The sequence below is a fragment of the Dromiciops gliroides genome, chromosome 2, assembly GCF_019393635.1.
Source record: "Dromiciops gliroides isolate mDroGli1 chromosome 2, mDroGli1.pri, whole genome shotgun sequence".
NCBI classification, from domain to species: domain Eukaryota; kingdom Metazoa; phylum Chordata; class Mammalia; order Microbiotheria; family Microbiotheriidae; genus Dromiciops; species Dromiciops gliroides.
In genome coordinates this window covers 284,619,406-284,645,158 of record NC_057862.1, presented here as the reverse complement: position 1 = coordinate 284,645,158, position 25,753 = coordinate 284,619,406, and the positions used below count along the sequence as shown (strand labels likewise).

The 25,753-nt window shown below is 36.6% G+C and overlaps 1 protein-coding gene across 1 annotated transcript in view; it reads left to right on the top strand.

The window, feature by feature from the left end:
- The window catches only part of MEIKIN (meiotic kinetochore factor), a 145,036-nt gene that overhangs the window by 58,248 nt on the left and 61,035 nt on the right, over positions 1-25,753 (top strand). Inside the window, exons 10-13 of the mRNA XM_043980669.1 lie at positions 4,319-4,418; positions 14,216-14,307; positions 15,555-15,638; positions 20,366-20,453. Coding sequence (XP_043836604.1) covers positions 4,319-4,418; positions 14,216-14,307; positions 15,555-15,638; positions 20,366-20,453 — 364 coding nt within the window. The remainder of the gene's footprint in view (positions 1-4,318; positions 4,419-14,215; positions 14,308-15,554; positions 15,639-20,365; positions 20,454-25,753) is intronic.

Sequence of the window (25,753 nt, the reverse complement as noted above, 5' to 3'; positions counted from 1 at the left end):
TGATCTATCATTTTGCCATTAACTCATCAAGCTATCTATGAGCTGGGAAATTTAATTGGTACTTTTCAGGAAAAAATAGAAGACTCCATTAGTAGTTTATTTCTGATGAGAAAATATAAGACAATGAAATGAGCTATCACTTATAACCCAGGAAAGGGCTCTAAGGAGTTTCTTCCTTTTCTTCCTTCAGTTTAGTAATTCCTCATATTTGAAGTGCTTGCTATGTGCAAGGCACTATAGCAGGTGTTGAGTGTGTAATTCATAATTTTATTATGGTACTAGCTTTATGATGTCATCAAAATGAATATTCCCTCCATCACTATAGATTGTAACTTATCCATGCCCTTTCTTCCTGAACAATTATCGGCCAAGTTCTCCCACCACAGATGTTGCACTTAAAAGATGGAAAGTCTTTTCTATGGGTTTTTGTTTTTCATTCTATGGATATTGAGTCAAGTGAAGCATTTGGGCTATCCATGTTTCATCCCTCACTTTCAATATATGACCATCAAATGTCCCTCTTTAGTTACACATTTTTCAGTAACTTACATCCTTTATTCCAATTCTTACTAAAAAAAAGTTACAAGTGATCTAAAAGGCAATAGAGAAAAAAAATATGGCCTCACAGTGTCACTGAAGGTACAAGGCTCAAAACCAAAGATTCCCTGCCTTCTAGGAACTTATATTCTGGAAAATATTAGTAACAAGATAGCTGAGAAAAAGCTTCATAGAGGAGGTTACACATGGATTGAGCCTTGAAAGAAGATAAGGATCTTGAGAAGTTTAGATGAAGAAGTAGTACCTTCTAGGCACAGGAGATGACCTGTATGCATGTACAGATCAGTAGAAGAACTGTGGTATTTGGAGAATAGCTAATCATCCAGTCTTACCAGAGTGGTTATATTTCATGAGGTAGAGTAGTATGAAATAAGTCTGGAGAGGTCATTTGGAACCAAATTATGATGTACTTTAATCTCAGAGTGTTTATATTTCATCTTTGAGATAATAGGGAGCACCATAAAGTTTCTGAGCAAGAGAATAATTTGGTCAAACATATAATTTAGGAATATTGAATGTTAAATGAATTGGGGAAGATTAGAAGTCGGCAGACCTATATGGCAGTCTAGGAATGAGAGATGATGAGGGCCTGAGAAATATGGTGCCTATTTAGGTATCAAAAATGAAATTGGTGCAATAACTTTTTAGGGGGGTAAAATATGTTTTCTTCTTTATTCAGTGGGTACTGAGGTTAGGCATGCCCATCCCTTGTGAAATAGATGAACAAAGTATGGCAAATGTGTACACAGAATACTACAGTGCTCTAAGAAATGATGAAGAGGACCAATTCAGAGAAAACTGGAAAGACAGAGTGAAGTGAGATAAACCAGGAAAAAATGAGTTATATAATAACACCACCACCATAAAAACAAGTTGGAGAATATAATAAGCAACCACAATTCCAGAGGACAAAATGATGGAGCATGCTATCTACCTCTAACAGAGAAGTGAGAGACTTACAGTATAGAGACATAAATTTTTAGACATGGCCAATATGAAAGTTTATTTTGTTTGACTACATAGTTTTGTGAGCAGGGGGGAGATAGAAGAAAAAGAAACTTTATTTTGTTTATTGAAAATTAAATAAAATTATTAAAATTATTAAAATTACTTTGGCAGCTTGTTTAGGATGGATTGGGGGGAAAAAACTTGAGGCAAGGGAGTACAAAGAGCTATTGTCATAATCCAATTAAGAAATGAGGAGACATTTATTATGGGGGTAGAGCCAAGATGGAGGAGGAAAGGCTGTGACTCTCCAAGTTCCTGATAAATCCATCCACATACCTCAAAAAGAAAATGCCCTAAGACAACTCCTGGAGCAGCAAAACACACAAAAGAACAGAGTGAGACTATTTTCCAGCCGAAGATGGCTTAAATAGGTGGCAGGGATTGTCTGCCATACAGGGTGAGAAAGGAGCTCAGTGTACAGTGCAGATCCAGTCCCAGGCAAGCCGTGCCTCCAGAGGCTTGGAATCTTCAGTGTCAGCAGCTTCTTCTGAAACTCGGCTCACAGAGTGGTTAGGGGGTCCAATGGTTGGCCAGGGAGAAATAGTAGGGGGGTCTCTGCTGAAGAAGAGGCAGGAACACTCAGGAAGCAGACTTGAGTGGCAATGGCCCAGTGGGGGAGGGGCACAGACACGCCAAGCTTTCGACCATAGAGAACCAGATTTCAATCAGATTTCTGCTTCCAGGTTAAAGAGCAGTGCTACATGTTAAGGAGTTAAAAGCCTAGAAATAGGCAGGCAAGATGAGCAGGCAGAGAAAGCAGCACACCATCAAAAGTTTCTTTGGTGACAAGATAGATCAAAATACACCCTCAGAAGATAACAAAGTCAAAGCTCCTACATCCAAAGCTTCCAAGAAAAATATGAATTGGTCTCAGGCCATGGAAGGGCTCAAAAAGCACCTGGAAGAGAAATGAGAAGAGCCTGAACTAGGTTGTGGGAGTAGAGAGATAAGGTGAATGTCCAAAGATTCTGTGGTGATACAAACAAGATCTGCACACTGATTTGATTTGTGTGGTAAGTGAGAATGAAGAGTCAAAATGATGCTGAAGTTGTGAATCTGGGTGACTAGAAGGATGGAGTTGCCATCAACATAAATAGGGAAGTTTTGAAGAAGAGTGGGTTTGGTGGTAAAGATAATGCAATGAGATCTGAAATACAGATCACAACCAATTCAGAATTACTGATCCTGTGAGACTGACTGCCTCACCCAAGACAAAAAGGGTTTACTCTATTCATTACTCTATCAGAATGCAGAGCTTGTTTTTTGGACTTGCTGAATTGGTGATCAAGGTGATAGGGTGGAAATAGGTTCATAGGTTAAGGAATTTTCCCAAGGAAACCTATGCAGCTGCTACTGTGAGTATTAGTGTTTAGGATAAATAGTCCTGAGTAGCAGAGACCTGACACAGAAAGACAGAGCTTGGGTGCATGTTCAGTAAAGTGAAGGGGCAAAGGAAAGTGTCGGAGGATAAGGGCAGGTGTGGTTTTGTTGCACACAAACTCTAAGATTGAGCATTGTGGGGCAGGGTTGTATGCTGCTTGTCATCCCTACTTTTAATTATTTAATCTTACAGAATTTGGGGTCAGGCCATGGCCCCTAGCTTTGTAGATACTGGTATAACACAGTGAAATTTAAAAAAAAACCTTTGATAATTATTATTTTGTTACACTTGTGTTTTTACCACTAGAGACCTTGCTAAAAGTAGGCAAAGTGGGTGATGTCCTTAGATGTCCCACCTCCTTTTCTACTCCTTTCTACTACTTAGTAGTAATCAGTTTCCCAATGCTGCTACTTGGCCATCTATGATACTTTATTATTATTACTATTATTATTATTATTATTATTATTATTACAATCTACCATATTGGCATGTCACCTAAGTACCCAGGTACTTTAAATTTACTCTCCCGACTACTTCTGAAAAGAGCTTTCTTTCCTTCTGTTGGTGATCTCAGCTATTTATTAAGGGATCAGTCTGACAATTTAGACTAATATAGAAATAACTGATGAGTTTAACCCTCCTCTCCCATGCATGTTTATATTTTGAAAGCAACTTTTAACACAAATAGATTTCCACTTGGTAAACTATGTCTGAGACTTCATTCTGAGCAAAGGGGACCTCCCCTAATGGTTTGGTTCAGTCAGGAAAAACATGGGTTTGAATCCTGTGTAGCACTGATGCTGTGTCATGATACCTAAGTCACTGAACTTCTCTGAACCTCCGTTTCCTCATTTACAAATTTCAAAATAACAATATTTGTACTGCTTTGCCTCACAAAGTTGTGAGTATCAAATTATATAATTCATATATAGTCTTATGTGAACTTTAAAGACTGTAGAAAGTAACCCTTCTTTATGCCCACTACTACCCTTTTCTCCCACCATTCCCATCCCTAATACATACATGCACAGTCAGATCAGAAGCTTGGCCTTCTAGGGCTTAAGAGTTACTGACTCTAAGTGTAGGAATTTTCTGGAACACATAAATTAATATTCAAGGGATTATTCTTCATCAGATATGGAGTTGCCAGATGAATGAACCGAGAATGAAGATCAAAATTGTTGAGTATTTTATTCTAAGCAAAACTTATTTATGTTATAACCACATTAAACCATTCATTTTCTCTGTTTCTAATTTCTTCGTATGAAAACTGTAACTTGGGAAGAATATTTATTTTGTAGCAAAACTAAAACAACTTAAAGAAATAAGGTATCTGGGATAAACTATGCTGTATTTTTTTTTCTTTTTCAGTCTCAATGCATTGCATCTGAAATGTGCTGTATAATTAAATCATCACCAAGAAATCAATGTACAGAGATGCCATATTGCTGTCCTAAAGGAGTGTCTACAGGTAATAGAATCAAGGTAGAACACCCTTTCAATATATTCAATATATGTTATGTTTTCCATGACAAAGATGAGTATAACTTTTCTTCCTGTTAAGACATCATTCACTTCATCAGGTATGTATTAATATGAAACTACTTTTTGCACCATATTCTCCTATGTTCTTGGAGAAGTACAAAGATAAGTAATGGCCTAAATCTTTCATGGAACTTACAATCTAAATGGAGATAAGTACAAAGTGATGCATGCCAAGGAGAGAAATATTATTTCTGATAAGAGGGAGGATGGATCAGTGTGTGTGTATGTGTGTGTAAATAAGTAGAGAGGGGTACCATTTGGCAGGCCATAGAAGAGGTGACCTTTGACCTAGCTTTTGAAAGATGGCTATCACTTTAGCAGTTGGGAATGAAAGGCAAGATACCACACACTTAAGAAATACTATGAACAAAGGCTTGGAAATGGTAGAGTATAAAACAGGTTCAGGAGTTAGTAAGTAGCCTTATTGGCTGAAATATGTTATAATCATCATCACCCCTAGACAGCACTACATTGAATCAGTTGGTGAAGGCCATTAGAGTGCCTCTTCACTGAGATTTATGTCAATCATATAGTTTCTGGTAAGGAAAAGTCCTTTCACTGGCCAGAATTGGTGGTTTTTATATTTTAAAACTATGATAATCCACAATCATTGACATATTGCTCCTTAAAAAAATTAGTACACTGCCTTTGCTACAAAGGCAAGAAGGCAAAAAAAAAAACCCAAACCTAAATAGCAAAAGGCAGAGTCCAGCATCTGCCTTAAAAAGCTCTTAATGTATGTTTTAATGCATTGATTTTGGAGGCTCTTAGAGGGTGGAATCTTAGTAACGAGCCTGTGCTATCATGATTGAAATCAGGGAAAATATTGTCAAATTACATGCAAACTGGTGTTCTGTGAAATTTGATACTATACTATAGAATAGACATATTTCTGTTTGACATATCACTTCTGGGGATGATAAATAAATATATTGCCAATAGGAGTCAGTAAATTTGTCTCTTGCTGAAGAGACAAATAATTGTTATTTTTATTATATTTATTGTTATATATTTAGATGACATTTTACTTATTTTTTCCATTAACTATTTCTTTACTTCTATGACTTTATTGTTTTTATTTTTGTTTTTTGTTTTTGCTGGGCAATTAGGGTTAAGTGACTTGCCCAGGGTCACACAACTATACTTCTATTACTTTAAATAGTAATGGTATCCTTTTGTTGATTGATGAATTATAGCCTAAAGATCTGCTTTTGCGTTCTTATCGCACTATTGTTTCTCCATCAGTCATAAATTCTATACTCTTTTTATTTCTCAATTTTCAAATGTTTATCAGAACAAGGTAAAAAGGACCATGACAGACCATGAATTTCTTTTTTTAAAGTGAGGCAATTGGGGTTAAGTGACTTGCCCAGGGTCACACAGCTAGTAAGTGTTAAGTGTCTGAGGCCGGATTTGAATTCAGGTACTCCTGATTCCAGGGCTCTATCCACTGCACCACCTAGCTGCCCCTCAGACCATGGATTTTGACCTTAGTCAGCAAGCAATAGAGACGGAAGAGATTTGACTAGAGGAACAACATGAACATAAGCAGAGACATTGCCTTGCCAACAAAGCCCCAAAAGTCAAAGCTATGGTTTTTCCATTAGCAAGGTATGGCTATGAGAATTGGACCATAAGGAAAGCTGAGTACTATAAAATTGACACTTTTGAATTGTAGTACTGGAGAAGAATTTTGAGATTTCCTTGGACAGCAAGGAGATCAAATTAGTCACTACTTAAAGAAATGAACTCAGACTATTCACTGGAAGGTCAAATACAGAAGCTGAAGCTTAAATACTTTGGTCACATATTGAAAAGACAGGACTTGTTGGAAAAGACCCTGATGTTGGAAAAGATTAAAGGCAAGAGGAAAAAAGGGACAACAGAAGATGAGATCGTTAGATATTATCACAGCATCCACAAGCATGAGTTTGGACAGACTTTAGGGGTTAGTAGAGAATAGAAGGGCCTGGCATGCTATGTTCCATGGGTCCACAAAGAGTTGTACACAACTGAACGAATGAATAACAACAACAAACAACATGATCAGATTGTCATATATGAAAAATGAAAGTTGCATATGTTTTTAGAATGAATCGAAAGGAACAGAGATTGGAGGTAGAAGGATTGTTAGAAAGCTATTGCAATAGGCTAGATAGGTGGTAATATGGCCCTTTGCTGGGATTGTGGCAGTGGAAGTAGAGATCAATCTCTTTGTCACCATGTATTTACTAAGATCCTACTACATTTCAGGTAAAGTAGTAGATGTTGGAAATATGAAGAAATGAAATAATCTCTATTTACAAAGAACTTACATTTCAATAGGGCAAAAAGAACACAGAAAAATAAATACAAAAAATATGAATGAATGAATGAATGAATGAATGAAAGAATGAACAAAGTATATGTTAAATACTTTATGCAAAGCACTGTGCTAAATGCTAGGAATGCAAATAAAATAAGTAAAATAATCCCTGCTTGTAAGTTCACATTTTTAATGGGTGGAGACAACATATATGGAAATTTAATAAATACAAGTACATGCCATCATTAAATGAGGAAGGAGAAAGGAGTACACATTTATATAGTTCCTTTGTGTGCCAGGCATTGTGCAAAGTGCTTTTACAAATATTATCTCTTTGGTCCTTGCAACAACCCTGAAAGGTAGATGCTATTATTATCCTCATACTTAAAATTGAGGAAACTGAGGCAAATAGAGGTTAAATGACTTGCCTAGGGTCACACAACTAAGAAATGTCTGAACCCAGATTTGAACTCGGGTCTTCCTTATCCAGGCTCAGCACTCTATCAACTGTACCTCAATACAATCAATATAAGGTAGTTTGGGAAAAGGAGTACTAATAATTGGAGATCAGCAAAGTCATCATGCATAAAATTATATTGGAAGGGAAAAGGGGGATGCTTTTTTGTGGGGATGGGGTGGAGCAATAAGGGTTAAGTGACTTGCCCAAGGTCACACAGCTAGTAAGTGTCAGGTGTCTGAGGTCAAATTTGAACTCAGGTCCTCCTGAATCCAGGGCTAGTACTTTATCCACTGTACCACTTAGCTGCCCCCAAGGGGGATGCCTTAAGGCAGAGTTAAGGAATGAGAATATTCATGTCACATAGGATGACCAAAAAACAAAGGCATGTGCGAAGAATAGAAATAAGTCCAATTTGGTTGAATTGCAGTGTGTGGGAAGGGTAATAATGTCCAATGCGTCTGGAAAGGTAAGATGGAACCAGACTGTGTAGGTCTTTAAAAGCTTAATAGGGTTTATTTTTTTATCCTGTAGGCAGTATAAGCTTCCTATAGGAAATCACTAGAGTTGATTGAGTACAATAGTCACATGGTCAGATGTGTGTTGAAGGGAAAGTACTTTGTCAGGAATATGTAGGGTATCTTGGTGCAGTAATAGACTTGAAGCAATAATCTAGTCAAAGGGGGACAAGGATATGAACCAAGAAGAAGGATAGGGTGACTTTCTGGTTGAATTTTCAATGAAATGACAAACTAGACATTTTCCTCAGTCCTCACTTACACACACACACACACACACACACACACACACACACACGAGGAATGTTGTGGCACAGAGAAAGTTCAGCTGAATCCACAGGACAAGAGAAAACCCCAAGAAATATCATCAGTTAATACCAGAGAACATTAATTCTTTTTTTTTTTTCTTCCGGGCCACAATAAGGGTTAAGTGACTTGCCCAGGGTTACACAGCTAGTAAGTGTCAAGTGTCTGAGGTCAAATTTGAACTCAGGTACTCTTGAATCCAGGGCTGGTGCTTTATCCACTGCACCACCTAGCTGCTCTGGAGAACATTATTTCTTTTTTCTTTTTTTTTTTTTTTTTTAGCTATTCATCTTTTTTTTTTTTTTTGAGATATTTTATTTTTTCCGTTACATGTAAAGATAGTTCTCAACTTTTGTTTATACATGCTTTACAATTTCAGATTTTTCTCCCTCCCTCCCCTCCCTCCCCCCCTCCCCTAGACAGCAGGTAATCTGATATAGGTTATATCTATATATATCTATACATATACATATAGATATATATATATATACACACACATATATATATATACTCATAATAACATTAATCCTATTTCTGCATTAATCCTGTTACAAGAGAAAGAATCAGAGCAGTGATGCAGAACCTCAAAATAGAAAAAAAAAAACAACAGCACCCAAAACAAAAGAAATAATATGGTTCAATCAGCATCTATACTCCACAGTTCTTTCTTTCTTTTTTTTTTTTCTTGGATTTGGAGATCCTCTTCTATCATGAGTTCCCTGGAACTCTTCTGTACCATTGCATTGGTGAGAAGAATATAGTCCATCACAGTAGGTCAACACTCAATGTTGATGATACTGTGTACAATGAGAACATTATTTCTTAAAAGAACTCACTCAACATCTCTTCCCTACCAGCTTCCACAGTACAATATGGAGACAAAAACAAGTGTGCCTTGTTTTTGGGACCCTAAATGAGATCTCCTGCTACCGTAGAGACTGCTGGTACCCCTTCCCAATACTTCACAAGGCAGATTCTGATTCTGTTCAGACAAGTGAGAAGAAGTATGGGGAGAATTATCGGACTTTCTACTTAGAGCCACCCCTAGGTTAGGAAACCCCAGGATACAGAGTGAACACCCTCCCCACAGTCCTACTACCATGAAATAAAGGGTAAATATTTATTTAGCCTACCCAGGGAAGAAAATTATGAGTCAGGAGAACGGGGCGGGGGGGGGGGCAGTGTGCTAGCAGGCACTGAAGGCAAGAAGGCTAAAATCTAGCTGAGGCTGGTCTTGTCCCCCTAGAAGCTACTTAAAGCAGTGTCTGAATCCAGAAAATGTACATTTCCTGAAAAAAGAGTCTGAGGTAGCTTTGTAGTATGGAACCAGTGTTGTAACTGCCATGCAAGCAAGGAAGGAAGCATTTATTAAGTGCCTACTATGTGCCAGGCACTGTGCTAAGTGCTTTACAATTGTCTCATTTGATCCTCACAACAACCCTGTAATTAATCCCCATTTTTCATTTGAGAAAACGGGCTGCATTCTGAGTCCTTTCCCTTTCTTATCAAGAGGTGGGTAAAATGGCTGGAATTTAACAACAAAAAAAATAGATTGAGTCAATTCTCCCAATGATATATTCTTTATTAGCTGGGGCGTGCAGCCTGACAACAAAAGGGTCTTATTGACTAGCCTCCATTTATCCCAAAAGACCCAGAGCTAGGCCCAACACTGTTTTTATACCTAAATGTGTCTTCCTTCTGATTGACCTGACAGTACATCATTTGGATCTCCCCTGACAACCCTGATTGGTGAACATTTTAATGAGAAGGTAGGCTAAGAGTTCTCAGCTTCTATTACTTCATCATGGGGGGAAGGGAGTAGCAAGGACATCTCCCAAATAGCACCTTAGCTCTAACTCGCTTCTGTTTATGAGGCAAACTGAGGCAAGTAATTAATAAGCAGATGCTTTGGAGTCTGAGAGTAATTACCTTATTCTATTACACCCTTCATAAAAGCTGCCTGACATTCTGAGATTATAGTCTGAAGAAATGGATGGATTCACATACAAATATTGCTAATAAATATAATCCATCATTAATTTTCCTCATGGGTAACATGAATCCTCTAGAATCTGTAACTATCCCTTGGTAAAACTAATTGAAGTTAATTGCTTAGATGATATTTGGGAGGTAACTTCGAAGATTTTTATCATTATTAGGGTAGTTAGAAAGATCCTACATAAAAAGAGGGTATGGGAGTGAGTAAATCACGTTGGGATGATGTAAAAAAATGAATAGGTGAGAGTGATACATTGGGAGAAAGGGGAAGGGGAATAATGGGGGGGGAAGAAGTTATCTCACATAAAAGAGGTACACAAGAAAGAATTTTTACAGTGAAGAGGAAAAATGGAGACCAGCAGCATTTGAACATCACTTAAATCTAAATTGGTTCAAAAAGGAAAATGTGTGTGTGTGTATTCAATTGGTAATAGGGATCTATCTTACCCAACAAGGAAGCAGGGGAGAATGAGAATAACAAAAAGGGGAGGGGGTGTTAAAAAAAAAAGAAAGAGGGGGCAGCTAGATGGCACAGTGGATAAAGCAGTAGCCCTGTATTCAGGAGGACCTGAGTTCAAATCCACATTCAGACACTTGACACTTACTAGCTGTGTGTCCCTGGGCAAGTCACTTAACTCTCATTGTCCCTCCTCCCCCAAAAAAAAGGAAGGAAGAAGGGGAGAAAGGGAGGAGAGAAAGAAAGATAGGAAGAAAGATTAAAAAAGAAGGCATTGATCAGAAGCAAAACACAGTTTAGAAGAACAGTATAAAAAAGAGAGAGGATAAACAGAAGAAAATAGGATGGAGGGAAATACATAGTTAGCAATCATAACTTTGAAAGTTATTAAGATGAACTCACCCATAAAATGGAAATGGTTAGCAGAATAGACTAGAAAACAGAATCCAACAGTATGGCGTTTACAAGAAATTCACTTGAAACAGAAACATACAAAGTTAAAATAAGGGAATCTAGTATGCTTCAGTTGAAGTTAAAAATGGTGGGGCAGCTAGGTGGCACAGTAGATAGAGAACCAGGCCTGGAGTCAGGAAGACTCATCTTCCTGAGTTCAAATCTGACCTCAGACACTAGCTATGTGACCCTCTGCAACTTACTTAAACATGTTTGCTTTAGTTTTATCATCTGTAAAATGAGCTGAAGAAAGAAGTGGCAAACCACTCCAGTATCTTTGCCAAGAAAATCCAAAATGAGGCCATGAAGAGTTGGGCATAACTAAAAAACAACTGAACAACTGGAGTTAAAAAAAAAAGGGCAGGGGTAGCAATTGTGATCTCAGACAAAGCAAAAGCAAAAGCAAAAATAGACCTAATGGAAAGATATAAGAGGGAAACTACTGTGGTGCTTTTTAGCACACAGACAATGGAGTAATATCAATATTAAACATATATCCACCAAATACCAAAGCATCCAAATTCTTGAAAGAAAAGTTAAGTAAATTACAGGAGGAAATAGTAAAACTCTACCAGTGGGGAACTTCAACTTTCTTTTCTCAGAACTATATAAATTAACCATAAAATCAGTAAGAAAGGAGTTACAGAGATGAATATAATTTTAGAAAAGTTAGATATGATAGACTTCTGAAGAAAATTGAATGGAAATAAAAAGGAGCACACCTTTTTCTTAGCTATACATGGCACCTTCACAAAAATTGACCGTGTATTAGGGCATAAAAATCTCACAACCACATGTAGAAAAGAAGAATTATTACATGCCCTCTTCAGATCATAATGCAATAAAAATTACATTCAGTAAAGACCCATTGAAGCATAGATTAAAAATAATTGGAAACTAATCTAATCTGAAAGAATCAGTGGGTCAAAGAATAAATCATAGAAACAATCAGTAACTTCATCAAGGAGAATGGCAACAATGAAACAACATTCCAAAATGTGTGGGGTTGCAGTCAAAGCAGTACTGGGAAAGTGGGATTTATGTCTCTAAACACATACATCAATAAAATAGAAAAAGAGCAGATCAATGAATTAGGCATTCAACTAAAAAAAAAAACACCAGAAAATGAACAAATATTTCCCAATTAAACACCAAAACAGAAATCCTAAAAATCAAGAGAGATTAATAAAAATAAAAGTAAAAAATTAAATCATAAACAAAACTAGGGTTTCAAAACGGAAAACAAAATAATCCATTGGTCAATTTAGTTTTTAAAAAAGAAAGAAGAAAACCAAAGTACCAGCATAAAAAATGAAAAGGGTAAATGCACCATCGATGATTAAATTAAAGCAATTATTAGGAGTTATTATGCACAATTATATGCCAGTAAAATTGACAATATAAGTAAAATGTATGAATATTTACAAATATGTAAACTACCTAGATTAAGAGAGGAAGAAATAGAATATTTAAATAATCCTGTTTTAGAAAAAGAAATTGACCAAGCCATTAATGAGTTCCCTAATCAAAAATCCCCAGTAGCAGATGGCTTTATAACTGAATTCTACCAAATAGTGGGTGGTATAGGTTATGAACCTTGTATCAATCACTGCTTTTACTTTTCTAATCTTTCTTTTTAAATATTAAATTTTATAATACCCAGTTACAACACTTAGCTCATCCCTTAGCCAAGGGGCAGTATGTTGGCCCTTAGGTCTATGTGGTGACCTATGTGCTGCTTTATAGAGTTTCAATCTGAGGAAAAATTAGGAAAATGACATTTTCAGAAACACAAATTAGTGAAATTCTTCACATTCTGAGGTGTGACTGCCCTAATTTAATATTTTTTACATCTGCAACTAACCCCTGGCCTGTCTCTCTTTAACACAAGATCAAGATACAGGAGAGATTTAGGTAAAGAAGTGATCATAATATTTTAAAATGTCTGTTACTAGACAGGCAAGAAGTTGCAGAAAGAACACAAATCATTTTTTGAACTTCCCTCTACGGTGACAACTTGTCACCTTAGCCATACTGATTTGTTTTGAGATCCCTGAAGGTGCAGGATAAAGCTCTTTTCCTTTTCTTCTGCAGCTCCACCATCCTGTCATTTTCTTCTTTTGGCCTCTTCTGTTGGTTTCATCTGTGCCATCAATGCTTTCCAGTTCTGCTAATTAAGTCCTGGGCAGGACTAAGGATTCTTATCTATCCACATCTTGGTCTGCTTTCTCACAGACCATGTATGTCCCTTTTAAAATTCTCAGGGAGTACTCAACCATCCTTTGAGCTAACAAATGACAGTGGTCCAAATCACTCATGGGGCTTTGAGGGAATAGTCCTAAAAATCCCAGAACTCCAGTCAATTTTTAAACCCTTGTTACATTTGGAGGGGGCAGGGGGAATCTTTTATTCTTCATTCTAATGGTGGCACTGGAAGGGGGATTGATTGAGAATGGCTACATTTCAGAAATGTAGATGATGTAAAAACAAAAGATAGCAATAAAATGTGTTTTTAAAAATTATCATGGATCTCACTATGTAAAATTAACTTTATGACTTGAATTGACTATAGTAATTATATGTTTACCTATTCTAATGGCAAATATGACTATAATATTTGAGGTATGAAATTGCCTAGAGTAGTTTCTCTCTTTTTACCACTGTCTGGCACTGTCAGCTGGCCTCTGCCACTCTGTGGTCTTCTGTTTTTGTCTCTAGGTCTGTATGGCTCTCTTTTGTTCTCATTCTCTCTTTGTCTTGGCCTGGCTCTCTCCTTTTTTGTGTTTTCATGCTCTGATGCAGTCTTCTGATTCTTCCTACCTGACTCTGACTTATTTGTTCTTTCTGAAGCTCTGAAACTTTTTCTTTTACTATATCTGGATCTATTTAGTTCTTTTCTCATCTTTCTCTTTTCTCTCCAACTTTCTCATTTCTTCAGAAAGAACGAATTAAAAATGGTGGCACAGTTTAAATTTGGTTTTTTAGGTTACCTCTTGTGAACTGAAGAGTCAAACTAAACTGCTAGCAAGGAAGCCAAACAATGAATGAATTAATTAAACTGTTTGGTGTCACTTAGACAATATAAAAAGAAATACAATCTTTATGTTCAGGTAAGCTTGACAACCAGCCATTTCTGATAACTAGGTAATGGTTTCTATAACTCAGTTTTGAAATAGACTCCCAGAGAATTATTCTGGAATAACTTTCTGCTTTTATGTGTTTCTCCTAGATGTGATAAATGAGCCAGTGGATAAGGAGAGATTGAAAAGTAAGGACAGAATGAACACTATTGAAAGGATAGACACGCAGTGGAGAGAAGAGGTGATGGGACCAAGGGCTCAAGTAGGGGGGTTGGCATGGGTAAGGAGAAGAGCTACCTCTTCCTATGAGATTAGAACAAAGGAGGAGAGACTGGAATATAAAGAGGGGGTGAGGTGCTTTGAAGTCTAGAATTGGCAAGAAGGAAATTACAATGGACAGCTTCAATTTTTTTGTGAGATTCCTTATAGCAGTTGTCCATAAAGCTTATTTTTGGAAAAGTGAGTTATTTTCTCATTAGCTTCTATGATCAAATGGTAGGATTTGCCCCAGATAAAAAAAAAAAAAGGTAGTAGACTAATGTCTAAAATCTTTCTTGAGAAGGGATGAAGATGAATTGTTTCTAATGAAATCACTCATAACAATGGGCATGTATGTGTGTGTATATAATTTGTATGTATGTGTATTTAGATATAGGTAGACAGACAGACAGATAGATGATAGATAGATAGATAAACACAATATTTTGAAGGCAATATGTCATTTCTAAACAATATGCTTTTTTTTTTCATTACTGGTCCAGGCCAGATACCTCAAACACCTTCCAAGAATTATAGGAATTTCTCCAGTAATTAAAGAATCCCATATTCAAAATTTATCTCCTTTCCTTTTTACATGAATATTTGTATTCCTTAAAAGTAACAATGTAAAATATGTATTTACAAATAGATACCTCCATCTATGCCATGATTGCATGGCTGCTTTGCATCATTGGGTGATTTAAGATGAATATGTCCTACTTTTACTTTAATTTTAAAATCTCATAAAATAAATTTATTCAAAACAAAATATTTAACATCTTCTTATTGATTTATAATTACTATTATGCAAATAAATTTATCAGTTAGAAAATGGACTCTCAACTATTTGTTACTAAACTAGCATTAGTATACTAAAAACAAATCAAACTATAAAATTATAAAAAGTAATTGGACAGAAGTTATCAAAATTTCATCCAATAATTCAAGTGTCTTTCCATTTTTCTTTTCAAACCAATATAGAATTTCAAGCATCTATTGCCATGTACCAGCTAAGCCCCGTATTTTTCTTCAGGGCAATAGGTTTTGTCCTAAGAGCAAAAAATAATTTATTTTGTCAACCTACCTGTTAGATTTAACACTTAATTTACTTATAGTAATAGGTTTTACTACTGTTAGATGTTTGCTCTCTATTCTACTTTCAGTAAGAGTTTATTGGTCTTAAAATAATATCTATTTCTGTAATACAGTTCCATATTTTTTAATTCACAGCAAACAAACTCTTCTGTCACCATTCGTGAGAAAAATGTGGAATTACTGGGAAGCTCTCCATCAACTGACACAGGCAGGTTTGAGGTAAGTTCAAGATTGACCAACCATGCCATAATCATTTTAAATCACCATATTTTATAAATATATTCTAAAATAAAACATTTTCAAATTGAACAATTTAAATAAAGTTCCTTATTCTCAGCCTGAGAATAAGGTTCAAATTATTCTCAGATGATAAGCTACAGGATAAATTAAAGTATTTCTCTTTCCCTTATAGTGATCTCAAAGTTCATGCTCCACTAGAAAGTGGTTCATGCTTTTGATTGGTGTGTTTTTTATCTAACTTTCAATGACAACTAAACATAATTAGGTAACATTTAATTGTTAGATACAGTGGCTTATGAAGCAATTGAATAGAGTTGAGTTTTATAGCAAATGGTAAAATTCTCCAATGACTCCTCATGCATCTTTAAAAAAAAATCACTCAGTGAACATTAATTGAACACTTAACATATATTTGCCAGGCATTTTACTAAGTGTTTGGCATATAAAGAAAAGTAAAAACAGAGGCCCCTTTCTCATGGAAGTCACATTCTAATGACAGAGTCAATATATAAGTAACCATGTACATATAAGATATGTACAGTGTCTCTAGATGATTTTTCCAGAAATGTTTTGATGGCCTGTCACTTAGCATGATAGCTCTTGTTGCCACAGTGAGATATGCTCTGTCATGTACAGAGTAAGAGAGGAACTATGGGATTTGAAGAGTGACTATTTGTCCATTTTGACTAGAGTTGATAAAGGTTCATCAAGTGGAGTAGAATGTGAGGCTGTTTGTATTTCATCTTAGAGGTAACGGGGAGTCCCTGAAGGTTTTTGTTTTTTTGTTTTTTTTTTAATGCAAGGCAATGGGGGTTAAGTGACTTGCCCAGGGTCACACAGCTAGTAAGTGTCAAGTGTCTGAGACCGGATTTGAACTCAGGTACTCCTGAATCCAGGGCCCGTGCTCTTTCCACTGCGCCACCTAGCTGCCCCAGTCCCTGAAGGTTTTTGAGCAAGAGTATGCTATGGTCAGACCTATGATTTAGGAATATTATATGGTGAACAAATTGAAGAGTGTTGAAGATAAAAAGCCAGGAGAGCTATCATAGTAGTTTAGGTGTGAGAGATGATGAGGGCCTGAGATTTTTGTATATTAAGAAGGAAATGGGTACAACAACTGTTGTAGTGCTATATTTAACAAGACTTGCCAACTGATTGCTTATATGTGCAAGAGAGTGGAGTAGTAAGGGAGAAGAAAGATTCAGGGATAGGTCTGAAGTTTAAAAAAAAGAAGACGGGGAATTGGAAAATACCTTCCATAGACATAGTGAATTTTGTAGGAGGGACAGGTTTAGGGGAAAATAATGAGATGTATATTAGTTTGAGATACTGACAGGGTATCTAGGAGATTTCTGGCAAGCACACGTGTTCAGGAATCTCTTTCAGGAAAGAGAGTAGAGTTGAATATATAAATTTGGGAGTCAATTGTGTAGAAATGTTCATTGAAGTCATAGGAGCTGAGAGAGGAATGAGATAAAAAAGTGAAGATGTCCCAGGACTGTGCTATGGATGACACCCATATTAAGGTGGCAGAATTTGTATGTTGATTTATCTAAGGAAATTGATGAGTGGTCAAATGTAGAATGAGAACCAGGAAACACCTATGTTACAGAAGATGCATATAGGAGTTGCACCTCCTCATGGGCCTCATGGGCTGAGAAACTACCCTCTACCTCTACACTAAGAGAGTTCTCTCACTGGATCTACTTATTTAGTCGTTACCAGATTTTGTCCTTTAGGACCCTCTATTGAGAGTATTATACTTAAACAAACAGAGTATGGGGGCAGTTAGGTGGTGCAATGGATAAAACACCAGCCCTGGATTTATGAGGACCTCAGTTCAAATCTGGCCTCAGACACTTGACACTTACTGGCTGTGTGACTCTGGGCAAGTCACTTAACTCTCATTGCCCCGTTTAAAAAAAAAATTAAACAAGGAGCAGCTAGGTGGTGCAGTGGATAGAGCACCAGCCCTGGATTCAGGAGGACCTGAGTTCAAATCTGGCCTCAGACACTTAACAATTACTAGCTATGTGACTCTGGGCAAGTCACTTAACCCCAATTGCCTCACCAAAGAAAGAAAGAAAGAAATAGAATATGAGGAATTATGGACTCCAACATTTGAATTCTAGGGTGGTATTGTTCTAAGTATCATCCCCTCATTTTACAAATGGGAAAACTGAATCCTAGAGAAAGGAAAGGAATGTTGAAGTTCAAAGCAAGTTAATGGCAAAGCTGGAACTTTAAAGCTTAGGTCTGCTGATTCCTATCATGGAGTTCTTTTTCCTCTGCTGCCATTACCTCCCTAAAAGGGGTAAGGGCAAAAGGAAAGGAATCATGAGAAATATCAAGCTAGCTGATAATCCACTTTATTTTTTGAAACTTGAATTTTTATTATTTCTTTATTATTATGTGGTGACAGTATGATCTCCACATATTTTTAATCATGTAGATCTATCAGTAAAAAATATTGAGTATGTACCACATATATGTATATGTTTACTTATTTTTAAATAATGTATACAGAAATTAAATAAGGATGCAATGAAGATGAAAAAATATTGATCTGAGAGATGGAGTTTATTGAGTTGAGGGTCTGAAATGTTCAGACATAAACTTTAAGAAAATAACTCTGGCAGAAATCCAGAAAATGTGGTGGATTAGGAAGAAGTAGTACAGGCCAGCTCTTACTCACAAGTATTTCATTAAATATCAACAAAGTGCACCAGACCAAGACATAATTAGGAAAATTTACAATACTTCCTCTTTCCAATTGACATCAGCTGAAAGAGTCAAACAGATGTCTACAAGTCCTTGGAACCAAATCTAGCCAGGAAGGCACGGTTCAGAGCCTTCCATCTATAAAACTAAACAGGGCCTCTTTGTGTACTAAAGCTAGAAATACTTATGGACCCATCAAGTTCACAGCCTAAAGCTGTTTGGGGAGGCAGTAACAGGAGCCAACTGTCAGCTGCATTACTTTGACTTCAGAGCTGGGTCCCAGATCCAGTGCAGATTGAAGAAGGGGCTTTCTGCACCTAAAAGTGACAGACCTGTGGATATATCCTGTGACAGAATATTAGAACAAAGAGTAATAACAGTACTGAGGCTCTGTACTAGACAAGGAGTAAAATCAAAACAAGTCACAGCTATGTAGCTCTGACCCAAGAACAAACCTTGGATGCAGTTCCCAGCATATTTTGAGTGCTGCAACTGAGTAGAGCAAGGAGCTTAGAACAAGAGCAAGCCTGTAGCTTTGTCATTCTGAACCTTTCTGCTTACTAACAGGGGCTAGAGCCACCAGAAGTACACTGGAGCTTCAACCAGGGGCGAACTTACAGTTGTGTCACCCAGACTCAAACCAAGGTCAGGAGTTTGTAGTATTCAGATCACAAGAGTAGCAATCAAATTTTGCCCTTTATGAGACTATTTTAGTGCACTAAAAGTTTTAAGATTCACAGACTGAGCCCCCATCCCCTTACTCAAGATTCTTGAAAAACTCAGCATTTAATACCACTGGAAAAAGCAGCAGCAGAGCCCCAGAAAATACAAATAAGGAATAGTCAAGGTGTTGGCATTCCCTGTACACTTATATACAGTGGCCTTAACAGAGAGTCACAATTATGAAAGTAAAGCTGGGGGAAAAATGATGAAGCCAGTACCTTGACAGTTTAGATTCAATATTGGAACAAAATGAGACACTCAGAGATCCTTCAACAATGAGTAAAAAGAGATTTATGTAGCCACAACAGGAGGATATTCAACAAAGACAGGAACTGAAATCACCTCAAGTTGATCCAACTGAGTGCAGCTCCCTTGCCTTAATTGCCCGTCATGATCTGACAACTAAGCATCAGACAGCTGGAGCTCCTGGTAGATACTTTATATTCAGATGATGATGACATGATGTCAATAGCCCAGAAGACAATATCAATACTTTTTAAGGAAAAACACAGCCCAACATGCATGGAGGCAGGGGTTAACATATTGCTTCTATCACAATAGAGAAATTACCATTTGCCAAAAGGTACCATGGACAATGAATTAATATTAATAATGAACATATAAACAGTGCTTGGCAATGTATATAAATATTTAAAGGAAAAGTTAAAATAGTTACAGCTGAAAACATTAAGTTAATCTATACCCTTTCAGTCCCAGATAAATATAAACAAAAATTATACCAGAAAAAGACCTAAATAGAATTCTAGAACAGTTAAATATAATAGAACTCTAGTCATTATTGAATGAGAATAGAAAGGAGTAAACACATTTCAGTTGTGCATGAAACCTACCTTTAAAAAATCTGACCATGTACTAGAATATGAAAACTTTCCAAATAAATGCAGAAAAGCAAAACTTTTAAAAATCTATTCTTTACTGAATAAAATGCAGTAAGTATATATGTTTAGTGAGTAAAAGACTGTTGAACAAAGGATTAAAGATTAAAATTAATTTAAGCATGTCATAGAAATACAGTTGTCTGATAGAATGAATAGAAAATGGAGATCAAATTTCTCTGGTATTTCATTATCAATACAATTGATTTCATAAGCATGTTTAAGTGTTCCATTTCTATCTCTAAAATTTCATCAGCAAACTGTGATTTGGGAAAAATATTTATTTTTTAACTGTACTAGAATAACTTAAAGAAATAAGACATTTGGGGTAAGTCATCCCATATTATTTTCTTTTTTCTTTTTCAGGCTCCATGTCTTGTATCAGAAATATGCTGTATTGTCAAAACATCACCAAACGTTAGATGCTCAAGTATGCCAGATTGTCCACATAAAGGTAATAAATACATCAAGGTAGAACCCTTTTTAGAAGAGTTGATGGTTTTCATGATAAATGAAGAATAGTCCATCTTTTCTTCATGTTTGGATATTATTAACTATATTGAGCATGTATTAATGTGAAACTACTATGTTCCTAGCATTCTCCTATGTTCTTGGAAAAGTACAGAGATATGTAATGTTATAAGCCCCTCATGGAGCTTACAATCTAAATGAAGGTATACTAAGTATACAAATAATTGGAATACAGAATGACCTATGAGAGAAGACAAAATACTATCCATACAAGATCCAAAAGGATAAATATCATTTTTGATTAAAGTAAGGTTATGTATATGTGTGTTTAGAGGCCAGGATGTAAAGGGGGACGCTGTTTGGTGGATTCTTGGAATAGGTAACCTTTAACTGGCTTCTGAAAGGTGAGATGAGCATTTGGGACTGGAGGCATGATACTCCAGGCATAAAAGTTTTTATGAGCCAAGATATGGAAGGTGCAGAGTATGTATATTATAGGGGTTAGTTAGTAAGTGGTCCATGTGAGTTATCTTTAGTATGTCAAGAAAAATCATTAAGGTTGCTTTAATTTGTCCTCAGTCAACTCCATTAATTGTATACAAATTAATCTTTTTTTTTTTAAAGAAAATCTTGGGGCTAAAAATTTGAGATTATAGATGAAATTTCCTTCCTTGTGTAGTTTCAAATGTTCAAATAACTATGAAAATGAAAGACTCCAGTATCGGTACAGCACGGGCAAAATAAAAGCAGCAATTATCCCCTCAGAATTTCAATATTTTCAAAAACTATTGATGGAACTAATTAAGAAAAAAACAGAGGACCTGAAATTGTATTATTTCTATTCTAAGGGTGTAAAAAAGGAAAAGAGAACTTGAGGTACACTAATGTAGAAAAATAAAGGAATTGTTGCAATTTTTCATAATCGGGGTCCACAAGAAGAGTATACAAACATACAGATATGGGGGAGTCAGTCTTCATTGAACCTCCTTTTTAAATGAATTAGACAAATGAGGGTTTAATACACATACACATACTCTTAGATACAAAGAGTTAAGTTTAGAAATAGTCAATTTAAAAAAAGAAAAGAAAAACAGTCAATTCTCTTATAAATGCTTCTTTTGAAAATATTAATTTGTTCCAACATGATTGATATATTAGGGACAAATTTGCATGATTTTTATCTGTGAGAAACAGAGAGAACACAGAAAACTACACCCAGCCAAATAAAGCTGAATAGGAATATACAAAATGCACAAAGGCACACACCTTCAACATTTACCAGCTACCTCAGTTCACCACATGTTATCTTGCAAAGTTGTGTTTCATAATTCCTTTGCATTTGTGAAGTGTTCTATATATAAAAAAATATACATCCAACATCTTAAGTCTGTCTAAGTGCAATATTTATTATATATATTTTCTGGTGCAGTAGGAGTTATAGACAGAGGAAGGCTAGTTCACACCCACAAACTCCACCCCAATCCCTTGACCCCACACCTGAAGCTTCCTCCATGGCTAAGTTTCCCCCATCTTGCTCACAGCCTTGGACTTTGCTAGCTGAGTCTCATAAGAATCAAGGTGCAGGCTCACAACAGCCCAAGGTCATAAACACTATTATAATTTATTGCACTATTTATGTATTTCTTAGCCATTTAACCTCTAGACGTGTATGGGTATGAAGAAAAGCTAGTATATCTCATGTGAGTGCTGCAGAGCCCTTTTCAGGATTACTCATCCACCTTTGGTGTCCACCTGCCATGCACCTGTGGCTCCAAGAAGCTATAGCATATGCAGTGGCCACACACTGGTACACCATTTCAGTAGATTGGTTAAACCATATTGATGGTAACCAACAAGCTTCAAATCTATTGGTGAGTTAGGGAGGTGTCTGTTCCAAGCATATGAAGATTTCCCCTGTGGAATAGGCAGATGTGATGAGTTTGTTCCAGCAGGCCATGAAGGTGCTAGAAACAGGCTCCATAGAATGCTAAGAGCTTGGTTAGATATTGAGGATGCCAAGGTCATCCACTGTATCCCAGGCCATTACCAATTATCTTGATTTTTGTCTTTCCATTGTACTCAGATGACTCTGGAAGAGAGAGTGGGGCCAATGACTTCGCACAACTCTGCCTCACTTAAATCCAATTTATGTGTGAATCATTCATACCATTTTACCATTTTAACCTATATCAAAGTCCTGTAGTAACAGGCAAATGATGGAACAGCAGGTGTGGAAATACTGTGAGCTGTAGTCACAACTCTGCAAAAAGACAGCCTAGGCCATAGGGTTGTCTTTTCACTGAACTGAAACAGCAGTAGGACTCAGCAGCCCCATGGGTATTTGAACAGCTTTTTAAAAGCACCACATTGCTCAATCTCCTGGTATGAGGAAGGAGCTAGAGAAGGTGCCCTAAAATTTTTCTGCTTCACCCAACTTAACTTTGCCTGCTTACCACAGTAGGTGGGGATCTTACCCTGTGATTGAAACACACAAAAAATTCAAAAACGATGCTTAAGGACAACAGGAAATCCAGTAGACTTGAAGGACAACCAGCTCTTGTGAGGGAACTCAGCAGGCATCACATCCAAATAGCAGTCCTAAATAAAACAAGGCTGGCAAATGAAGGGCAGTTTACCAAAGTTAGAGCTGGATACACAGTTTTCTGCAGCGGCCACAGTGATGTAGAGCACTATGAAATTGGTTCAGGTTTCACAATCAGATCTAATCTAGTCAACAAACTTATATGCCTTCTAAAAGGAGTGAATGACAGACAGTACAATGTGATTGCCACTTGCAAGAAAGCAATGCACCACTGTCATCAGTGTGTATGTTCCCACCATGACGAACCCTGATGATGTCAAAGAAAAACTTGATGAAGATTTGGAGACCCTCATCATAATTGTGCCAAAAGAAGACAAGCTTGTAATTCTGGGTGACTTTGAAGCCTGAGTAGGCATTGACTATCAGACATTCCAGATAGTCTTCAGGAAGAATGGAGTCAGAAACAGCAACAATAATTGGTCACTTTCTTCTGAAGACTTGGGTGTCTCATTACCTTCTCATCAGCAACGCTGTCTTCTATTTACCTAAATGGAATAAAACTTCATGCATGCACCCTGGCAACAAACGTTGGCATTTAATAGACTATGTCATATTAAGGAGAAGAGACAAACAGGATGTGAGAATAATGAAGGCAATGGATGGCACAAAGTGCTGGACTGATCAAAGACTTATCCTCTCCAAGCTAAAGATTGGTATTCAACAAAAGCAGTGGCCCTAAAGCAAGAAAACTTAATGTCAACAAATTAGAGTGCTTTTCCCAGCATAGTTTGTTGCTTAGAGAGAAAGCTAATACACCCACCCTATAACAAATCAAATTTTGAGTGGGAAAGCCAAGAAAAAGAAACAGTGAGTCATTTTTTCTACCCCAGGGCAACATAGGAAAACAGAAAGTGGGGTCTACAAGAGCTGACTTAAAGTTAGGGCTGTCCAGAAGTTTGTGATGAGGGCACTGAATGTGATATTAGCAATAAGTCATGGAGACTGAACATCTAAGCAGAAAGAGATACAAGAGAACTATCAGATATGCTGGTAGTTCTATTGCCCATAACCCAGTTACACTTCAGAGTTCCATGGCAAAAAGGAGCAGTCAAAGTCACAAAGGAGCAGTGTGACCCTTGGAGAATGGCAATGAGACCTCTCTGCAGAACATACCACTTTAGAAGCACTGAGAATTGCAAGCTTTCAGAATTATCTATGAAAGCAAAAGAAAGCAGAAGAAAGACATAAAAGACAGAAGCACAGGCCAGACATCCTCCCCACCCCCAGAGCCCAACTCTAACATAAAGGCTAAAGTCAAGAAATAGGCTGAAAATTAGCAAACAATAAAAAAAAACCCTCACCATAAAAAGGTATTTTGATGACAGGGAAAGTCAAGACACAAACTCAGAAGATAGTGACTTGAAAACATCTACAAAGTCTCAAAGAAAAATGCAAACTTGGCACAAGCAAAAGAAGGATTTTAAGAATCAAATAAGAGTGGCAGAAGAAAAATTGGAAAAAGAAATGAGGTATGCAAGGAAATTATTCAAAGAGATTTAATAGCTTGGTGAAAGAGGCTCTCTCTCTCTCTCTCTCTCTCTCTCTCTCTCTCTCTCTCTCTCTCTCTCTCTCAAGAAAATAACTCCTTAAAAATCAGAATTGGCCAAATGGTTTTTTAAAAGTCACAAAACTTAGACATCAAAAAACAATAAAACAAAGTCAAAAGACTGAAAAATGTGCAATATCTCATTGGAAAGCTAACTGACCTAGAAAATAGATTGAGGAGAAATAATCTAGGAATTATTGTACTGCCTGAAAGCATGGTAAAAAAAAGGTTAAATGTCATATTTTAAGAAATTATAAAGGAAGACTTCCAAAATATTGTAGAATTAGAGGGCAAGTAAAATTGAATGAATCTACTAATCATCCCCTGAAAGAAATCCCAGAATAAAAATTCCCAGGGATATTATAGTCAAAATTTAGAGTTTTAGGTTAAGGAAAAAATACTGAAAGCAGCCAGAAAGAAGCCATTCAAATATCATGGAGCCATAGTCAAGATCACACAAGATTTAGCAGCTACCATGATAAACAAGCAGAGGGCTTAGAATATGATATTCCAAAAAGGGAAATGAGCTAGAATCACAACCAAGAATAACCTACCAAGCAAAACAGCACAGTCTTATGGGGGGTGGAAAACAAACATTTAATGAAATAAAGGATGTTTAAGCATTCCTTAGGAAAAGACCATAACTAAATGGAAATTTTGACATTCATACACAAGACTCAAAAAAAGCACAAAAAAGGTGAATGAGTGAAAAAAGCATAATGGAATTGACATGGTTAAACTTTTTACATTCTTGTATGGGAAGATGATATATGTAACTTTCAAGAGCTTTATTACCACTATGCTTATTAGAAAGAGTAACTTAGACAGAAATCATGGCCATTAGTCAACTATGTTGGGATGATCTCAAAAGAAGAATGGAAGAGTGAGAAAGGGGTGCACTGAGAGAAAGAGGAAGGCAGAAGGATGGGAGAATTTATCTCACTAATGGGTTACACAGAAAAGAGTTTATACAATGGAGAGTAAAATGGGGGTTGGGGTGGACAACACTCTAACCTCACTCACATCTGAACTAGTTGAAAGAGGGAAGAATAAACATACACATACACTTGGGCATAGAAATTCTTCTTACCCAACAGGGAAATAGGAGGGAAAGTGACTTAAGAGAAGGAGGGTG